The following is a 21,160-nucleotide window of genomic DNA, read 5'->3' as shown; positions in this document are numbered from 1 at the left end:
TCGCTTTGAGTCATGAAATACAATGACATTGTAACAACAGTAGTTCAGTGCAACTTTCCCTGCTGCATGCAAGACAAGCAGCAGGGAAAGTTGCTATGAACCACTGCATGTGTCGCTTCCAACTCTTTATCTGATGTAGTCTAAATAAATAAGAGGACTCATGACCAGTGCAAGTGTAATGAATCATGTCGTCTTTCACCCCCATTCCCCATTCATCCATTTTACGTAAAACAATAACTCCCCTCCCCCAAAAAAATAAATGTATGATGGAACGGAGAAAGCAGACAGAATTCAGAGCTATGAGGGAGAAGGGGGGAATTTTGAAAATGAGAATTTAAAAGAACGTGAAGGAGACAAGAACAGGAAGAGAGAAAAAAACTGTGTAGGAAATGAGAATACAAAGGCAGAAGTGCAAGTGGTTGGTGTTAAACAATGTCATGAGAGAGAGCAATGGAGGTGTGCAGGCAGGAATGAAAGCGAGTTTGATTCAGTAGACAACAAATATAAGCTACTTGTGAGAGAGAGAAGGAGGCGATTTAGGTTGATGAAAAGAAGCAGATAGTTAAAAAGCAAGTTAAACATTGGATACTGTGTACAGCTGGAATATGGGGTGAGTATTTTTTCTAATTACAGATAATGATAATACATTTAAAACTGTGTTTTTTTTCTCCCAAATCATTTTGAATCCAAGCTCATGCATGGATAACTGAAAACATGTAGATCAGTACTGCTTCCTATCAACTTTAACCTTGACTTTTCCTGACACGCTCTTTGGCTCTGACTATATTTCCTGCTGTCTGTAAGCGTCTGTAGATCATAGCAGGTGTTCTGTTTTTACAGTTGTCACACATAAAATGAAAATATCAAAGCTGGAGGATCTGTATCTTTTGTGGACAGAGAGTATAATTAAATCCCCCAAAAATATTTTGAAGGCTCATGATTATGAAAAGTTAGTATATCTTAATGACAGGTGAAATAATGTATTCCTTATAAGGCAACATTGTATTGAGCACAGGAAGTGGTCAAAATATGAAAACCTTTTGAGCAGGAAGTAGAGATTTCCCACAGACTACAGATTTTGCAACAACAAGTAGACTGAAAATAATTCAATGTCACAGTGCCTCATAGAGTATAAAAATAAATATGTGCAGTACTGCGAACTTACCTCTATTTTTTCTTTACTTTTGCCTGAAAACCCTAAAACTAATATAATTAAAAAACATGATACAAGTCATGCAAGGGCCTGGTTGCATATGAAGGATCCTATGCCAAATGTGTATATACAACCCCAGAGATAGTTTTAATTAAATGATCCACATAAAATATGAATACATCTTTGTCTAGTTATTTTACAGTGGCTGAATATAACTAATTTCATTTACTTACTTTCTGTACTTAAGCATAATTAGGGGGTATTTGTACTTCACTTAAGTAATTTTATTTCATTATACTTTGTTCTTCTACTTCACTATATTTCAGAGTTAAATAATGTACTTTTTACTTCACTACATTTATTTGACAGCTAAAGTTACTCTTAGATTCAGATTTTATATACAAAACATATGATGAAGATATGATTCACTGTTACAGATTATACTATTGTGTACACGGTTAAAATGATATAAAAGCTTATAATCGTAAGAAATAATCATCAAATAATATAATAAATAATTAAACATTATAATATATCATAATTTATCACTGACAGGGGCCTCTCCCTGCTTAATGAGTACTGTTACTTTTGATGTTTTAATTACACTTTACTGATAATCCTTACTTTTAATTATGCATAATTTTGAATGCAAGACTTTTACTTGTAATGGAGTGTCTTTACATTGTGGTATTACTACTTTTACTTAAGAAAGGATCTGAATACTTCTTCCACAAGTGCTATGCTATGTCAAGTACAACAGAATAGTGACTCATATTCGGTGGTTAAAGACTTTTCACTCAGTTTTGAGTAGGGCTCTGTACCTATTGATGGTTTTCAATGTGAGTACCTTCCGCTTCCGATACCAAAACCCTTTTCCACGCCTTGCTTTGAGGAACATGAATGCATTTTTCAACAAAAGCCTTTTTTCATTGAACAAAAGAAGCAAAAGTTCACAAATGTTAAATGTTGTCTAAACACAAGACACCATACAAGAACTTTGTCTAAATAAAATACAGTTTAAAATTGTCAAAAATATGAAATCAGGAATATAAGGAAGAACTAAAAAAGACTATAGATCTGACTAGACATTCAGTGTCAGATGTTGTTACTTGACACTTTGCAACTGACACTTTAGACCTCAAATTGTGGTCTACACCAAAAAAGTATTGAGGTTTGATACCCACCTTGTTGTTGGGTAGGTCTTTCCTGTGATTCATGTGTCTAGTTTGTCAGAAATAGACAGATGAACTGTGTAGTTAAAATGAACAGTTTAAGCCTCCATGTCTGAAAAAACAAACAAAAGCTTACCATTTATTTATCCAGACCTTTAACATAGAGTTTACATCCTTAACCATACCATTTAAAAACATTGGCAAAAAAGAAAAAAAAATCTGAGTTTTACAGAATTGTCTAATGTGCTAGTGTTCTTGTTTGGTGATCGAGCTGATCTATCCGTCCATGCATACCTGCTTTTCCCTAAACCAAAACACACTGTGTGAGAGGGGGGTTATAGCATAGACAATTGACCAGAAATGTCTGTGGGAAGTGTAGTGCAGAGAGATAGCAGCAGTAAACACTCACGACCAAAACTAGGGATTAAATATGAATGTTATGGGTGTGCAGACTGATCCCCAAAGTACCGCTACTACTGATACTAATACTGAAGTTCTTGTTTTGGTTATGATACCAGTGTCAGTAGGATCAATACAAAAAAAATCTATCAGATGTTAGATCACATCCCAGGCACGTGAACATTTTTCTTAGTCCTCCTCATAGTGCCTAGTGTCCTGAGATAACTTCTGTTATGATTTGGCACTATATCAACAAATATATAAGTACTATCTGCATATCTGCTGCAGAGAATTCACATGATCAACATTTGTTATTTACCACCGAGAACTGTCTTGTGTTTGAACATACATGTGATTAATCAATTAACAGAGAATAGTTAAAAGAGATGCGTCGATGTTGGATAATTATTTTTTATTATTTTTTATTATACATGATAGTATATTAGTTTCTCGTAACAATAAAACATATTGATATCAGTCATCCTGGCCTTAGTATTACTTGGTATCGGATCAAAACCAAATTTTGTGGTATCCCCCACCCTAGCAAATGTTCCCTTACCTCTTTAAAACCAGTTTTCCTTATCTAAACTACTACTACACTACATATCACACCACACATTTTTTTTGTTGCTGTCCACTTACTTCCACCCTATGGTCTTTTCTTGTACTCTGTCCTGTCACAATTTACTCATCATGTCTCCTTTCAACAGTGAGTCCAGTATCTGCCAGGTGAGGGCAGAAGTCATGCTGTACGATGATACCAGGAAGCGCTGGGTGCCAGCGGGATCTGATATTCTTTCCTTCAGTCGTGTCCAAATCTATCACAACCCTGTGGCCAACACCTTCAGAGTGGTGGGCCGCAAAATGCAGGCCGACCAGCAGGTACAAGACAAATGCACACACACACACAACTGAATAGACAATCACCTTCATGTGTTCTGGTAGTACACACATATTGTACAGTATCTGTGGCTGAAGTTCACACACAAAACTTTCAAAATATTTGATTTCCCTGTAAACACTTCCCTTGAAACACTGGAGAATGGCAAATTCAACAGTGTATTTTGGCAGTTTAGCTAGAGCTTCTTAAAGCTTACAGATAACATATGTATACACTGATCAGCCACAACATTAAAACATATATATATATATATATATATATATATATATATATATATAATTTTGTAGAGAATGATAGAGAACAATAACCCGCACAAAATATATTACGTACACCTTGCAGTCTAATGCAATTCAAATTCTATCAAAAAATAAACTCATACGTGATCATATATTTGGATCACCTCACCTCTGGACACCTGTACAATGGTTTGCAGTGAATTGCAAACCATTGTACAGGTGTTCATGACATTGTCAAAAAATCCACATTCCAGTCACTAATCTGTGCTTCCTGTCCATGCTAGGTGGTGATCAACTGTCCCATTATCAAAGGGATGAAGTATAATCAAGCCTCACCAAACTTCCACCAGTGGCGGGATCCCAGACAGGTGTGGGGGCTGAACTTTGGCAGTAAAGAGGATGCTGCTCTTTTTGCAAACTCCATGATGCATGCATTAGAGGCTCTCAATGCACCAGTGGGCACAGGTAAACACAGCAATGAAAGAGGGCACATTAGATCCAGGTCAGGCAGTGTGAAGTGCTTCTATGTTAACTATTGCTTTAATCTTTATATTTTAAAATCATAAATAGGTTACCAAAGGATTTTTTTTTCTTTTCATTATAGTAATTTGGCTATTCTGAATATAGTTGATGTTTAAAATACATACATTATCCAGCAATATGTTAAGTGTTGTGTTTATTTAAAAAAGTGTGTTAACTTTTATTTCCAGTCAGTGACAAATATAAGTCATCCCAACCATTAGTGTAAACTAAAATCAAATATGCTTTCGGAAAATGATTCACATTGAAAGTAATATTCCTTCAAACTCATGGCTTGGTTTTTGCTCTGATATGCATTGTTAGCTGTGAGACCTTATGTAGACAGGTGTGTGCATTTCTAAATCATGTCAAATCAGTTGAATTTACCCCAGTTGGACAATCCAGGTGTAGAAACATTTCAAGCTAAATTTCAAGTGTCATAGCAAAGGGTCTGAATACTTATGTCAATGTGATATTTCAGTTTTTCCTTTTTAAAAAATTCTGGGATACTGAGTGTAGATTGATGAGAGAAAAAATAAGTCCAACAATTTTAGCCCAAGGCTGCAACGTAACAAAATATGAAAAAATTGAAGGGGTTCTTAATACTTTTTGAATGCACTGTTATACACACACACACACACACACACACACATATATATATATATATATATATATATATATATATATATATATATATATATATATATATATATATATATATATATATATATATATATATGTATATATAATATATATATATAAATAAACACAAAAATAATGTTTTTGCTCAGTCTCAGCTCAGAATGGACCCTCTGCACAGGAGCTGGAACACCAGAAAAGGTACTGTTCATTATAGATGATATTAAGAATACAGCTAATGTTTTTCCATCACTGTTTGCTGTTTAGGTCTTTTTTCACCTAATGGTTTATAAAATTTTAAGAAAATAGTGGGAAAATGCCACAGATAGATAGATAGATTACACAAACACAAATGTACAAAACACAACAACCTTAATAGAGCTACTTCAACAGGCTGCCACTAATTTCCGTAAACCCAAGCTGACGTTGTCAAATTTCCTGTGTTTTCTAACTAACAATCAAAAATGCAAAGAAATTCAGAAATTTTAGAAATGCACATTTTAGAACCTGGAACCTGTGTTTGACTTTGATGATTCATTAATGACTTAAATGATTAATCAATTAATCAGCTATTACAGATATTACAGATTTAACTCAACTGTGGAAAATAATATAACTGATTCACACCAACAACAGCATGTCTAATTTACAAATTATCTGTTGGTCTCTGGTCAGACTAGAGCACCAGAGGCAGAAACAGCAGGAGAATGAGCATCTGGAGAGAGAGAGGCAGGCCTCTGCTGCTGCGTCTGCCCCTCCTGCTCCTCCTGCCCCACCCACCCCACCAGCACCCCCACCGCCTCCAGGCCCACCACCTTCATCTGGACCATGCCCACCTGCACCTCCACCACCTCCTCTTGGGGGCTTGGCCCCAAATGCACCACCCCTGCCCCCCACAGGAGGAAGTGGAGGTGGGGGGGGGGGCAATCTGGCTGCAGCTCTGTCAGGGACCAAACTGCGTAAAACAGTCAAGGTAAGATGCATATGTACCATTCAGTCACAACTTTAAAACCAGTAATTGGTTTTAATGTTGTGGCTGAACAATGTAGCTTGAGATACAAATAATGGATGATTTTGATGTCCATGAGAACATGGATGATAGACTGATTAAGCTGTCCAATGGACCAAATAGTGACTGGAGGTGTTTTTGTGTATCAAGGATGAGGGAGGAGCAGAAGCCCCAGCCCCCAAACCAACATCCTCATCTGGTGGAGGTGGAGGAGGTGGAGGAGGTGATCTGATGGGAGAAATGAGTGCCATCCTTGCTAGGAGGTAAGTTAAAATTTCAGAGACATATCAGATAGATACATCTTTGATGATTTGATATTAGGGACTTCTGAATGTCTATAATTCAACTATATTAAATAGGAGGAAAGCTGCTGACAATCCTGCTGCAAGAAAGGAAGAACCTCGCAATGTAGGTCTCCTGTCATTGATTTCATGATTATTGGATTTTCTCTCATTATTCTGTAGTATTTGTAGAATGTCCAGTAAGATTAAGATATGAATGGATGATAACTTTGATATGCCTGTAATGACTACAGGAGCCTGACTCCTCAGTATCAAAATCCTCAGGACCAGGAGGTGAGTAATGTCACTTTCACCCCTTCTACAGGTGTATAACATAATACTGTGAAAAAATAGATTTCACAATAACAACAAATTAAAATGTGCTAATTAATTATTTATTCTTTGTCAACAACCAAAATATTGGCTGGATTTTAGAATAATAAGTGCCTCATATATTAACATATTTTCTTTACACCACAACATAGCATCGTATTTAGAAATAGACTTTAGAGTAAAAGAGACACACTACAAAAAACATTTAATTTTATCTTATGGCCACGTGATGTAATAATACAAATAATCATATTTCACCAGATATCAATGAAAATCCCAAGGAAAAATCTGCCACCATGCCAAGGTAAGAAGACTGATCCATTAAGCTTTCACTATCCATAATATTGTTACTTTCCACAGACACCTACTGTATTTTTGAACAGGTCAAAATCTTTATCCAACAATCAAAGGGACTCCAACCCAAGTCCCAGCTCCTCCTCTTCTCCTTCCTCTAACTCTTCCAGTACTCCAGTATCCAGGTACCAGTCCCCTTACTGTCTTCCCCTGTCGCCTACAATAGCTTCAGAAAGTATTCAGACCCCTTCACTTTTTGCAATCTTCATTGTGTTGTAGATTTAACTGCAAATGGATAAAACTGACATTTTTGCCCATCAATCTACCTTCAGTAACTCATAATGACTTCTCTGTATTTGGCTGCATTCTTCCTGCCGCTGAGATGCACCCCCATTACATGATGTTGCCACTACTGTGCTTCACTGTAGCGATGGTATTAGCCAGGTGTTGAGCAGTGCCTGGAGTTGACCAGACATAGTATTTGGAGTTCTGCCCAAGGGTTTCAGTTTTTGTCTCATCAGACGAGAGAATATTTTTTCTTATGCTCTCAGACTCCCTTAAATGCTGAAATTGGGTTCTTGGTCACTTCCCTGACTAAGGCTCCTCTTGACCGGTTACTCAGTTTGGCTGGAAAGCCAACTCTAGGACAAGGCCTGATTCCATTTCACAATTATTGAGGCCACTGTGCTCCTGGGAACACTCAAAGCCTTAGCAATGGTTTTTTATACCCTTTCCCAGATCTGTGCCTCAGCTCGATTTTATCACTGTGGTCTAAAGAGATTTCCTTGGACTTCATGGCTTAGTTTTTGTCCTGATATTCAGTGTGAACTGTGGGACCTTGTATACATAGGAGTGTGCCTTTCTAAACTACATCCCGTCAATTCAGTTTGCCACAGGCTCCTGTAGACAAAAAAATCTTCCTCCAGGACCAAGGTGCTACATAGAACAACAAAGCTAAAAGGGATTACACAGAACCAACTAAGACTACAAAGACCTAGCAAGGACTACATGAAGTTCAAGTGTGCCAACATCTATAAACAGCACAAGACAATACAAAATTTACTAAAAATGGACAATAGGACAAACAGGACAAAACAGGACAACAGGGCAAACAAGACAGAACAGACACAGTAAAGGACAGTGCCATTCCACAATTCTGGGTGGATAAGGTATAGCAATATAATAGTTAAAACTGCTTTGAATGTAAACATTACATACTAAAATGTGCACACAAAAAAAAGCAAAGAGAGTGGAATGATGTTTAGTTGAGTGTGAGTGTGTGTGTATGTGTGTGTTTGTGGGGAGGGAAATGTCAGTCCAGTCACTGGGTATTGAGGACTCTGATGGTTTGGGGGAAGAAATTGTTGTTGAATACTGAAGTCTATGAACAGCATTCGAAAGTATGTGTCCTTTTTGTCTAGGTGGGTTTGGGCCAGATGGAGGGTGGTGGCAATTGCATCATCTGTTGAGCAGTTGGGACGGTACACAAACTGCAAGGGCTCAGACCGAGCGTTTAAGTTGTTCAATGAATCTGGTAGGGAGACATCGTTGCCACAGGCAGATTCCAGACATGCTGATGGAATTTAGGGAGCACTGACTTGATATTTGCATGGTTGAAATCTCCGACGACGATGATCCTACTCGCAGAAATTGGCGAGCAGGATCATCAGGAGAGCTGGCCGGCAAGGGTTTGTTTATTGCCTAGCAAGGACCCCTGCCCCTTGCCGCTGTTCTGCTTCCTTGCACACCACTTATGATGTCCTCACTATGGGGTATTGCTTGATGGAGTAAAATATCAAGTTTTATCCATTTAAAATTAAATCTACAACACAATAAAATGTGCAAAAAGTGCAAGGGTCTGAATACTTTTTGTAGGTTTCTTTCTGTCCTGAGATGCCACCTTTTCAGTGTGCTCTTCTTTTGTATGTTGTCTAAAGTCTGAACCAGTGAAATGAACTGTGCACTGCTGTTTTTGTCAGTGGTGTGCTGCTTGCAAATGACTCAGTACAACAAATAATGCACTTGACATTTGGTGGTTTCTCTCTGAGACTGTAATTATAGGAAGAAACTGAAAGTTTTTTCTAAGCTGCTTAGGTGACATTCAGTCTTCTGTTTCACTGCAACATGTTACCATGATGGATTTCTTTCTTCATGGCATGAGCATAAAGTGGGTGAGTTTTTGCTCATGAAATCTAAGTATCAGAGCAATGATGAATATTAGTATTGCTCTACCCAATTAATATGTTACCTTAAAATCCAGTCAATGTAAGCAGAAGTGGACATTTTGAATTCAGTTAAATTATACTTGCTACTAGGAACTTTGCTCAACTGGCTTCGTAAAGACTTGAGGAAGTGGTTGCTCTTACTGAAACAGTAAGCAGTTGGTTGGATGATGGCAGTTGATCCATTCTGGACACTGATTACATTTACTGTTTGGACTGTTTGCTGCTGTTCTGTTTCCCTCTTTCTCTCACTGTCTCAATATCCTAATAACTTTTATAATATATTTTGTTAATGTCTGAAACAAAATATGCTAATTCTCCTGGCCAGCTCCCTCTTAGAAAAGGCCTCCTTTTTTACCATTAGCCAAATAGTCTGCTTTGGCTAATGGTAAACATGGATCTTTCTATTTTAGGATGAAGGTGGTGAAAAAGAACTCAGATGGTGCAGGAAGTGATATTGATACAGAGCAAATGAAACAGGTTGGTTCCTCTATCTTTATTTTAACATACAACAATATCCTACAACTCTTCTAATAATAGTAAAATTATGTGTTATGACTTTCATTAAAAAAAAACCCACATAATTTCCTGTGTGGCACAGGAAATGATTTGGCTTTTGTTTATAATAGACAGAGATGGTAAAAACTACATTATGTTGTAAGGTGCTGCATGGGTTTCCTAACCCACTGTGTACTGCAAGCAGCAGGGAGTAATAACAACAACAGACTGCAGTTAGTAGTGCATAGAGCTTTAAGGCTGTTTACTGAAACACTGATTGACTTCAATCACCAGCTGCAATAGCGTGGCTGTTATTGTGGGGTTTTGTGTGTGTGTGTGTGTGTGTGTGTCATTATGGGAAATAGTGGTCCTGGGGACACCTACTGTAGTGGGACCTACCACAGAGGCAATTTTGAGTACTTACATGTGTCTGTCTGTCTGTTTCTATCTTTGGACAGATTTTATCACTGCAATAGCGTCACAAAACAAGGTGGTATAGTTGAGGACAAAATAAAGGACCACATTCATTTTAAGTCATGGATCACTGTATCCCGGTTTCAATTATTCCTGTCCACTCCAACACATTAGGTAAAACGACAGACCATCTTGCAATGGGATCACACCAGCCATGAGTACTCAGTAGTCATTACCAGCCATAACAGTATGACTGTCTAGTTATGATGTAGGATTTGTCAAGTAAAAACTTTTTAATACCAAGGTCTTATGATATTGCACGTATCTGTGTGTTTTTAGGAAATTCTTGAAGAAGTGAAAAAGGAGCTTCACAAAGTGAAGGAGGAGATTATCACAGGTGAGGTCTAGCTTGTTTAACTCTATTAATATTCAAAAAATGCTTTTGTGTTATACCTGTATATATTACTCTGTTTTTTTTCTTCCAGCACTTATCAAGGAGCTTCAAAGTGCACAACTAAAAGGTGAAGACTCCTGAAAGACTGGAGAATGGATCGGGAGAATAATGAATAGATGAAAAGGTTTTATTGTCCAGTGCTTAGGCAATTTCGTATTTTTACCCCATTGAAATTATATGTTATTTTAACAAAATAGAAATATGCAATCTCAATTGGTTCACCTCTATTTATCATTGTGTCTTTTTCATATTTTCTAGTGGTACTGTTTAAAGCCAGGCCACTCTTTTCCTAGTTAAAAAAATAATGAAAAAAATTAAAAAAAATTAAAAAACCCCAATTGATGCTGGATTTGTGAGTTTGATATATTGATATTTAAGAGTTACAAAATTCTGATTACAATATATCTGCCAATAATCATTCTTCTACATGAACACATAACATCCACAACCATTTTTGATAAGAATGTGTCAAATTCCTTTCAAATACCAAATACTGCAGTACAGTATTTGCAACAGCTAGCAATTATACCCAATATCAAAATTTATCATTGGATGGAAACACACACACACACACACACACACACACACACACACACACACACACACACACACACACACACACACACACACGCACACACACACACATACAAGTATGCATTTTAGTGTTGTAGATGGTTGAGGTATTCAGCTGGGCAGTCTAATTTATAACAGTGCATTATATTGCATGTTGTTTTGGGTGTAAAATTTTAATCCACAAAGTAACTAATAATATAGTGTAGCTGTCAAATAAGTGCCTCAAATTTTGATTTTTGTGTGGTATTTGAGTAAATGTACTTAGTTCCTGGCTTGTCCTGAATTATTTCATGTCTCTCACTTTCATAACCACACAATGTGCATTTATTTTAAGCATTATTTTTAAGCATTTAGCATTTAGCTCCAAAAACCTATTAAGAAATAAGAGAAAAAAATCTGTACATGCTGCTCTGCTTCAGTATGTGATAACTGTTATGTTACACTTTAGTCTGTTTTTTTGTTGTTTATGTAAATAATGAAAATGGTTACTTAAACTGAACTTAATTTTTTAAGAAGTAAAATTTATTGCAATAACTTGGTTTGTGTTTACGTTGGAAATAGTGTGAAAACGGTTTGAGAAAATGCTGCAAGTAAAACAATACCTTTTGCAAGATACATCTGATCCTTGGTTGCCTTTTTCGATACAGTAAGTTAGGTGGAGCAAAAAGGAAGAAGTTGCTGACATATTGTAAGAACATATATAAAACTTTTTTTATCCCTGGGGGGAAATTTAAGTGTTATAGTATTTCATAGACAGAATCCACATAGTTACATGAAACAGGATACAGATAAGTAGAAAAGAAACTATATAAATAATTTTAAGTTAGAGAGCTACATAACAATTTGATAGACCAGAGTCAAACTGTCAATAGGTCTTTATATACACCGATTAGCCACAACATTAAAACCACTTACTGGTTTTAATGTTCTGGCTGAAGGTGTGTATGTATATATAAATATGTACACAATGTTCTGTCAAAACATAATTTTAGAATGTAAAATTTAGTTGAAAGCAAAGCCGTGTCAAAAAGATTTATACCTATTTAAAGAAATCTGACATGTCCTATGCTTGAGGGCAAAATGAAACATAATAAATATAAACAAATTTAAGAAAGTCTGTACAATCTAAAACCTAAGCATATTTCAGCCTCTTTTTTCAACATAACGTAATTACTGTATGAAGCTTCAATGTGATTTTTAATAATAATATAAAACATTATTTACATCAGAGTTTTTTAAGTTTTCATTAAACCCTGTGCATAAGACAAAGGTAGAAAGCCATTTTACTCTTGATTCCCTTATTGTTGTGAAAGGATGTTAGACATCCTAGTTACAAACCTTAACACTGTTTAAAACTCACTTTCAGATTGGTAAAACCTTTATTTTATTTTGCAAAAACAAATACAATTGTGATTTTACTGCGTTTTCTCCATCCAATCAACAATTACACAAGGTCAGTCTTAAAAATTCCCATATTGAGCTGGATTTATACCTCTGCTTTAAGGGGCTATATGCCGTACCTACTAATGATATTTAAAGCAGTTCTTTTCAATGCCCCGAGTCACTAGAATCATTTAATTCAAAAGATTAATTCAAAAGATTCGTTTATTGAATCATTCAGTGCTTGACTGGAGCTCAGACTGCCTATCGGAACTGAAACACAGCCAAGTGGTGTATATTCCCCAAGATCCCTGGTGCCCGGAACAGAAGTGCTGTTGCTTTGACAATCACGGCAAACTCTGTTTATACTTATGATATTTTAAAAGTTTCCTCACTGAATATCGGAGGTGAACGCTGGTTTTTAATGTCTTTAAGACTTTTTCACTGATCTACAGTTAGGCATTACTTTTAAACTTGCTGGGCCTGATTCCGGCAATATGAGCCACTGGCTCACCCAGGGCTTACATTCACTGTGTAGTAACGAATCACTGAACATGCACTGTTCCCTCACAGTGAAAGGATCTTAGACAGTTTTCAGCCAGAGCATCCTAATATACTGTAAAATCAGATTTAGTTTAGCAGGCTATTTGATCAAGCAGCCCATATAGTAAAAGCTTAATTAATTTTTTTTTTTTTTTTACCATACCTTAGGACTATGAACATTTATTTTGTACTTGATTGGTATAATTTTTCAGCTTTGCCAGTTTTTGCTCCGCTATTCATATTATGTTCTGCCATTCATATATTCATTGCCATTCTTCTATTCTGAGAATAGGGACATGTCCTTACCACTGTCAAAGTGTTGCTGAATTGTTCCTTTTAAAATATTTACTCATCTCAAACAATCTTGCATTTTACTCCCCCTCTGTGTTAAAGGTGTTGTGCCGTACTAAGCAACCCTAGCGTGAAAAGCACCACTGTCACGGGGACAAGCATGTGAAAATAAAACTACAACCATATATACAAATAATAACCACAAGACCTTTTAATAATTTATAAACTGAGTAAATTTAAAAAGGGAAAGAAAAGAAATTACTCATATTTTGATGCACAATTTCCTACGAATAACAACCTACACAAATCAATATCATTCTCATTCCACATCACATTCTGTTTAAAGTCCAGTTATAGTTTATAAGTAAATAGAATAGAATATATTTATATCTATAGTTTTTATGTTTATTACATTTATTTCCTGTATCTATAGTTCTATATTTTATGAATTCTCTATATAGTTTATTCTTGCAGGCATTTTGTATCCCCTTTGTGATCCACAGCCTAATAATTGTGCTTTCTCATGTGTTGTTTTATTGCACAGTTTTTGTCATATAAGACCTAGATATTTTTAGAAATGTTTCATAGGCTTTGTCAGTATCTTCTTTTTCATATATTCTTTTCCAGTTTTGTGTTAATGATTCATCTCTAAATGCACTAATGGATTCCTCCGTACACACCTGTATTTTAATTTATTGGCATCCTTATCCTTCCAATGATCACTGTCATAGATCACAAAAACTGGCAAATGGTCACTGATGTAATTTATTACTGTGTTGTTTTCCATAATATTTGTAAATGTATTGTCTATGAGTGGAACAGTGTAATGTCATTCTGCTTGGTCTACTGATCACTGGATATAAACTCATAGTATACATTGCATCAATTAACTCATCAGTCATTTTGTGCTTATTAGGATTTAACAGGCCTGTGTTGAAATGCCACAAATATATGCTATCTCCCAATAGGAATGTGTCACATGAAACTTACTCAATTTATCAGCATCAGTCCTATAACTGTACCATCAAAAATATTTGATGCTTGGGCCAACAGAGACAAAATTCTGACCACTCCAATTAGAATAGTGTAATTTGAATGAAATTTTTATGCCTAGTGATTAAACATAATCACTCCCAACACCTCGGAAATGCATGCACAAAGTCAATCATTGAGAGCATATAAAGAATTTATTGTAATTAAACCACCACTTCAACACAGTGAACACCGTTTGAAAAAACAACACATTTTTTTTAAATAACATCTTTCTAGAATTTATTTTATAAATTATTATTAAATAAGTAATAAAATTTATATTCTAATAATAGTATAAAAAACGTAGAAAAGTTAGTAAGCAATAAAATAAATACTGTCAAAACTAGAAGAGCACTTAGTTGAACACGTACCTCCGCCAAGGCCCTATCTCACAATGTTAGAAAAACTGGAAAAAAAATCCAGGATCCGCCCCTTTTTCTGGATCCTGCTGATAGACAAACAAACCAACAAACAGAAACAGGCAAAAACATAATCTCCTCTGTACACATTCATGGTCGTACCACTTCTAACAGATGTCATAGAAAATCTGGGAAAACAGGGATGTGTAGTGGTATGTAAGTCTTGCATTATAGGGCATTCCTAAATAAAGTTATCTCTAAATTAACTGACTACTGATATTTTTAGTATTTTTTTGATTTGGGGAAGTTTTTACCAACATAAATGTTGTGTTTAGTGTCACAAAACCAAAATTACTAGTTTGATAGATACCTGCTTAAATATCTTGATACCAATACTGAAACGATACCATGAGACTGTTTACATTAATTGTCATTTTTAAATCTAATTTGACTAAATATAAAACTAGATATCTGTATCGGGGCAATATCAGGGCAGTCTGAATGCCCTGATAAGTGACATTCTGAGGCGGTTTGCTATCATTCTGAGGGGAAATAGGTCTATGGAAACAGGAGGTTTCTCAATGACAGCTTGTCATTTTAGTGCTTAAAAGTCCGATTGGTATTTGGGAATGTATTCTTTATTATTAAGTTTGACTAATTATTCACGCAACATAAACGACAAAGCCTCAGTTTTACCTGAAATACAGTTTAGGAGTGGTAGTTATTATTTGTAACAATATTAATTGTATTTATTTTTTATAACAGTTCATTTTTTTATTTGGTTGTTCTTTATTTATTTATTCATTAATTCGTTATTTACTGACTGACTGAATGAACGTGAAATCAGTTCACTGGAAGATCATTTTTATTTTGAAATCAGTTTTTACATGCCCTTATCGTAATGCCTAGTATATACGCATACCGCATTATATCATACTACCTACATTTTTCAACTGAAGTGTGTGCATGTATTAGGGCTTGTGAGGTGGCTGCTGAGGGGCGGCAGTAGAGGATGAAGCTGCTGGTGATGCTGTGGAAGCTGGTGCTATGGAGGCTGGTGCTACAGAGGCAGGGGCTGTTGTGGGGCCTGGTGCTGCTGATGAGGCTGGTGCTGCAATGGATGCTGGGGCTACTGGTGAAGCTGGTGCTGCTGGTGGGGCTGGGGCTTCCATCAAGGCTGGAGTTGCAGAGGCTGGCACTGACGTTGAGACTGCGGCTGCTGCTGCTGAGTAGGCATTGGATGCTGATGCTTGGACTGTTTCTGTTGTGGCCACTGATTTTTTGATTTATGAGACATTCAGGACAGCTCCACCCTTGCAATTTTTAACTGATCTACATTAACTTTGTTAAAAACAGTACCATCTTCTGCCAGCAGATCAGCACTTTTCCCCTGTAACGCCATCACGGTGAAAGGGCCAAGGAAGTTTGCCATCTTTTCTGTGTTGGCTTCTTACATTTTGTCTTCACACCTTGTACACTATTTTTAAGGCAGGTTTAGGAGCACCCTGCTTCATTTGCATCAATGTGCTCTCCTGCTGCTTTGTGGCATTGCCATGAATAATATCTTTAATGTGATCAAGGCGCTTCATTTCCTCTGACACAGCTTTTTGAGCCACAACAACCTCAACACTGTTGTCTACCTGTGAACAAATGTTTTTACATTCTTTCAGTTTGTGTTTTCAACACTGCATTGATAGACCTAAAATTATATTGAGACAAGTTTACCAACCATGAAGTGTTCCGGAACCTCTGTTGGGTACCAAGCCTCTCAGCCAAACATCAAAACGAAAGGGGGGAACTGAGTTGTAATTTGTTTTTTGGTCTGCAACCTTAAAATGACTGCGTCCAAGTACTCGTACCAATTTTTAGGTTTTTTGCCACCAGCTGGCTGAGCTCTAGAAAAAACAACAGAAATTTAAGGCCACTTTAAACTTTACTGGGTACACCTGTCAAATTTAATGCAATAGGTCTACAAATACAACAGTTTTTCCATATATTCGACCTTTATAAAGATAATGTTCAGTTGTGATTGACACTGTCATAGAGGTGTTATATTTATTATTGAGGTTGTAGTCGACTGCAATGTAGAGGTGCTTCTAATGTTTTGCTCCACAGAGAGGAAGACCAAAATTAGAAACCCATTTCAATACAATGCTTTCCAGTTCAACATCATCACTATGACTTTAATAATAAACATATAAGCCTAGTTGAATCATCATTTCTCTGACAGTGTCAACTACAACTGAACAGTATAATATTCCTAAATGTAGAATTTATGGCAAATCTGTTGCATTGGATTGCATTAAATTGTATAGATGGAGCAAATAAAAGTTACCTAGGAGTGTATGTTGAAAGAGGCTATTTATGACAGTTAATAGTGTAAAAATAATAAAAACAATAATTATTATTTATTCATATAGAAACATTTAGGCCTATTGATCAACACATCAGAACAAACATTTACATCAGCAAATACATTAAACATTACAGAGTCAACATGTAGACATAAAATGAAATAAATGTAAGCGTGTGATGTCTACATTTAAACCAAAAATCCGTAACTCACCTTCTAGGACAAACTGAAGCCTTTTGTCAAATTTCATTGTTCTCTTTCTTTGTAAAGTTTGCAAAAAACTGGCCTTTAGTTTTGTAATCCAGAATATTCTGATACAATACTGGATCCATAAAGTAGTAGTATAGTAGTATAGTAGTAGTTGTTGGTATCACTTTCCAGGGCCTTAATGGGGCTCCCACAATTTGTCGTCACATAAGAGTAACTTCATTTGCAATTTGATAATATAGGGTATAGTACATTCATTTAGCATCTCATGCTGTTTATATGCATACAATTTTTAATAAAACGGCTTGACCTGATATGGCTACACCTAATGGCTACATTATAATATAGTTATTTATCATATTACTGTTTAATTATGTTTACTGTTATAATTATTAAACTAAAATAAAACTGTTATACTATGAGTAGGGACAAATGCAGGTAATATGTAAGCTACTTGTGTAGCATACATTTCCTTTTATTTCATATGCAAAGATGTAGATGCAATTGAGTGTAAAACAAACTATTGAGTGAAGAACAAAAAATTAAAAAACAATGCAATAACTGATGTTGATAAGTGGAGTAATATTTTCATGAAAGTGGTGTGTTTATCCCAGCATTATATACTTTTGAGAGTATAAATGGAGTAAGTTTCATGGATGTGACATTTTTCTATTGGGAGACAGCAAGGGGTTTGCCATTTCCTGGCAGACTTACTTGCCATGATATATAACTATAAATTATAAATACAAATATAGTCTATTCACTTTCAAATTATACCTGGACTTTAAACAGAATGTTACATGGAATGAGAATGATATCTGAACCATACGTTCAGGAGTGAATGAAGAATAATACAATAATACGTTTTTTGATATAACTTAAAGATGAGATTTAGCATCACTGTTCTTCTATCATGAAACTCTTGAGTTATGTTGCGCAAAACAACAAAATGAAAGAGCAGAACTGAAGAATCTCAGGTGAGATTTGAAAATGGCTCCCAGTGGATAGTTGGTTCAGAGTAGCATATTACCAACTGATTTTTTTTTTTTTTTTAAATCTATCAATTCAAGATTTCTATTAACTTGAAAAACAAAAAGTAAAATGTCTTTTTAAAATCATAGATAAGATACCAGTCCACTTTCAGGCAAGTTATATCAGCAAACACATTCAAGTAAAATTTCTGCGGTCAGGATCTTTATGTGCGTATATGTGTGCACACGTTTCTGCACATGAATGAGAAATGAAAAAAAGAGATAAAGAACAAGTGCGCATATTATTTTGGCCATCTGACAAAAAAGTCCCTACCAAAGATAAAACCAAACCTTCTGCCACTATTTTTTTGCTCTGCTATTAATCACTCACTCATATTTTGTTCTATTGCTACTTGTTTCCACATTTTACATGTTGTGTTATATTGTAGATGTGTTGCTGCTGTGGCAAAATAATTTCCCTCCTATATATTGAATGTATCATGGCCGCTACATGCAGGTTACACCATATGCTACAGTGTAGCTGATGTGTGCCTCTCAAAAAATTTGACTTGTCAAACTTTTGTTTGATTAACAAGTAGACTCCACTAATTGTTTAAAGCACAGCCTCAGATCTGTGAAAATCCTTATGGTATTTGTGAAAACACAAATAAGGGGAATTTCACTGCTTCTTTCCCCAACCAGACCACATAAGTCTAGATCAAAAAATACAGCACTTGTCTGGACTTATCAGATCTGGACTAGATTAGAAGGGTGAGTTTAAAAAGTGTTTAAACTTAAACACGATTTCAAATTTGTGAAATATTTTTTCTGTGTCTTTGATGTAGACCTGGTCCATTGTTTTGTGGAGAAAACAGAGAAATTACAATTTTTTTGCTTTCATAAATAAAATGAAGGTTTTAGAAATCTGAAAGTGAGTTCTAAACAGCATTAAGGGTTTAACCAGGATGTCTAATACCCTTTCACAACAATAAGTGGATCCAAAAATTGAGTCAGTCGTTCAGTATTGTTATCAAAGTTTTTTTTAAAATTAAGAATTGTCAGAAAAACCTAGAAGTTTATCTCCAATTCTCAGAGGTCAGAGGCAGCCAACAATACATACGACAACAAATATGCTACATTGGGAATCCTGCTCATTTTCAAATATTATGGGTTTAGAGGTTAATCCACAATAAATATTATGAAGCCTACACATGACTTAACATTAGGAAAAGATGCTCATACTTGTATACACCTGGCTCCCATTCATAAGGCTCCAGCTCACACTAATTAATGCAAGCCACACACCCACACCGTTCAAATCACAAACCTGACACGTGTAGGCTTGCAAGCATATCTAATCACACACGACAACATTAAAACTAATTGTAATGTTTTGTCTGATCGGTCTATGCTCCAAATGCTGCTTTCCAAGTGAGGGGACCTCAAGAACCATTAGTATAGACCTGTAGGCATGAGCCCCAAATCTCTTTTTGATACGTTATGATTGTGTTCACTGGATCTCCCAAAGTCTTTCCTCTGACCACTCCTAGAATATGTAAATCTATCTAAATCAAATCGTGGCCTCAGCTACTGTGAAATAGATGGCCAGCATACCACAGGCCTAACTTTGAAGTTCATTATTCCTGCCTCCTCTAACTTTTGTCTCATGGAATTAACAAAAATGTTCTTCTTATTAATAGTCTTTCCAGAGAATTCCCAATTTTTCCCAAGAAAGCATTTTGCTTGAAAATCTGGTCCACTTGCTTGGATTTTTACCCAGTAATGGAAAGCTAAATTAATCCTTTATAAGTCAAGCCGACTTTGTCCGATTTCTACTAGAAGAGCTGATATCGGGGTGGTATGGAATGCCCCACTGAATATTCTTAGAGCTTTAACTTGTATGATAGTCTGTTTTTTCAGTACTGATGGTGCTGCAGATCCATAGGCCAAACAACCATTATCAAATATTGAGCGTATAATGTACAATATCATCATCATTGTCATTATATCATTATGGCCATTCTTTCAGAATTCATTCCACCCAGTTGTAGTACAAGTTGGATTTGGGGTACATTCGAAAGCCAACATCTTTGTAGGGCGTTCAGAGCGTTTCAAAACATGACCAGGTGAAGCCCATGTACTCTCGCCCTTGCCATTCTAACATAATTTGGTCTCTGAACACTGCATTAATTTCAGCTGCCTGCTGCCAGCAGCGGAGATCTGGCAGCTGGCTCTTAGCAACAGGGAAAAGACGATGATGTCAAAATTATTTTCCAGGACGACATAATATTTTTCATTCATATTTTACTATTTCTCTAATTTTCTATGTGTTTTGGAGGACTAAAAACATTTCAAGGTTTTTCGGGAATCGAGGGAACCTGAATCATTGTGATTGCTGTGTAGCAGGAGCATAGATGATATGCGTCATCTTGCCTGCAGGTGGTGGTATGCATTCAGAGAGAAGCGACCCTCTATCCATGCCAAGAAGAAGAGAGTACATGGTGTTTTCCTGGGTGGATGGCCTACTCTGGATCTAACCTGTCAAAACTGCATTGAAACGAGAGCAACGTGGGATAAAGTTAGTGAAATGTGTGTTAAATATTATTTTTATATTATTAAGTGTAAAACATACCGGATTAAGCGATTAGCTGAGGTGTCTGTTAGTTATAGCTAATAAAAATAGTTCTTTGAACTGTCTCGGTTATTAGCAAGGCTACATCAGTAACCTACAAGAAGGCATATGATCGCTACTGTAAGACAGAGTTTACAAATAATAAACAAACATTTACAATTTACGGTAGGTCAAGGAGTCGTCAGTAATATTACGATACAGTGGTAGACTCCCGTAAAAGTATCGTATGGAAAGCATAACTGTGTGTTTTTAGCTGTAACACACTTACTTAAAACGTGATTTTAAGTTTTAATTA

At 36.0% G+C, this 21,160-nt stretch overlaps 2 protein-coding genes across 4 annotated transcripts in view; both read left to right on the top strand.

Moving 5' to 3' along the window:
* The first annotated feature begins 293 nt into the window (after nucleotides 1–293).
* On the top strand, nucleotides 294–14,249 carry LOC120803147 (vasodilator-stimulated phosphoprotein-like). Of its 3 annotated transcripts, none has more exons than XM_040151513.1 (13): nucleotides 294–610; nucleotides 3,435–3,606; nucleotides 4,146–4,326; nucleotides 5,172–5,220; nucleotides 5,695–5,992; nucleotides 6,179–6,291; nucleotides 6,388–6,436; nucleotides 6,564–6,603; nucleotides 6,904–6,946; nucleotides 7,053–7,121; nucleotides 9,572–9,638; nucleotides 10,410–10,467; nucleotides 10,556–14,249. In XM_040151513.1, the coding sequence occupies exons 1-13, from the start codon at nucleotides 606–608 to the stop codon at nucleotides 10,603–10,605; spliced, it is 1,194 nt and encodes a 397-aa protein (XP_040007447.1). In that variant the 5' UTR covers nucleotides 294–605; the 3' UTR covers nucleotides 10,606–14,249. The 3 variants fall into 3 exon arrangements, with proteins under 3 accessions (XP_040007447.1, XP_040007446.1, XP_040007448.1); XM_040151512.1 differs by having other exon boundaries at nucleotides 7,026–7,121; XM_040151514.1 differs by lacking the exon at nucleotides 7,053–7,121.
* Nucleotides 14,250–20,695: 6,446 nt separating this feature from the next.
* LOC120802926 (RAC-beta serine/threonine-protein kinase-like) overlaps nucleotides 20,696–21,160 on the top strand; it is a 42,186-nt gene continuing 41,721 nt past the window's right edge. Inside the window, exon 1 of the mRNA XM_040151114.1 lies at nucleotides 20,696–20,822. The gene's annotated coding sequence lies outside the window, so the exon portion shown is untranslated. The remainder of the gene's footprint in view (nucleotides 20,823–21,160) is intronic.

This window comes from Xiphias gladius, chromosome 17 (genome assembly GCF_016859285.1).
Source record: "Xiphias gladius isolate SHS-SW01 ecotype Sanya breed wild chromosome 17, ASM1685928v1, whole genome shotgun sequence".
Taxonomy (NCBI): Eukaryota; Metazoa; Chordata; class Actinopteri; order Istiophoriformes; family Xiphiidae; genus Xiphias; species Xiphias gladius.
The sequence above is the reverse complement of the archived record's forward strand: the minus strand, read 5'-3'. Positions and strand labels throughout refer to the sequence as shown.

Bases quoted from the DNA above. Each gene is read 5' to 3' on its own strand.
- LOC120803147 (XM_040151512.1), top strand. The intron at 6,604-6,903 runs GTGAGTAATGTC...ATATTTCACCAG, and splicing joins AAAATCCTCAGGACCAGGAG to ATATCAATGAAAATCCCAAG. The intron at 9,639-10,409 runs GTTGGTTCCTCT...GTGTGTTTTTAG, and splicing joins ATACAGAGCAAATGAAACAG to GAAATTCTTGAAGAAGTGAA.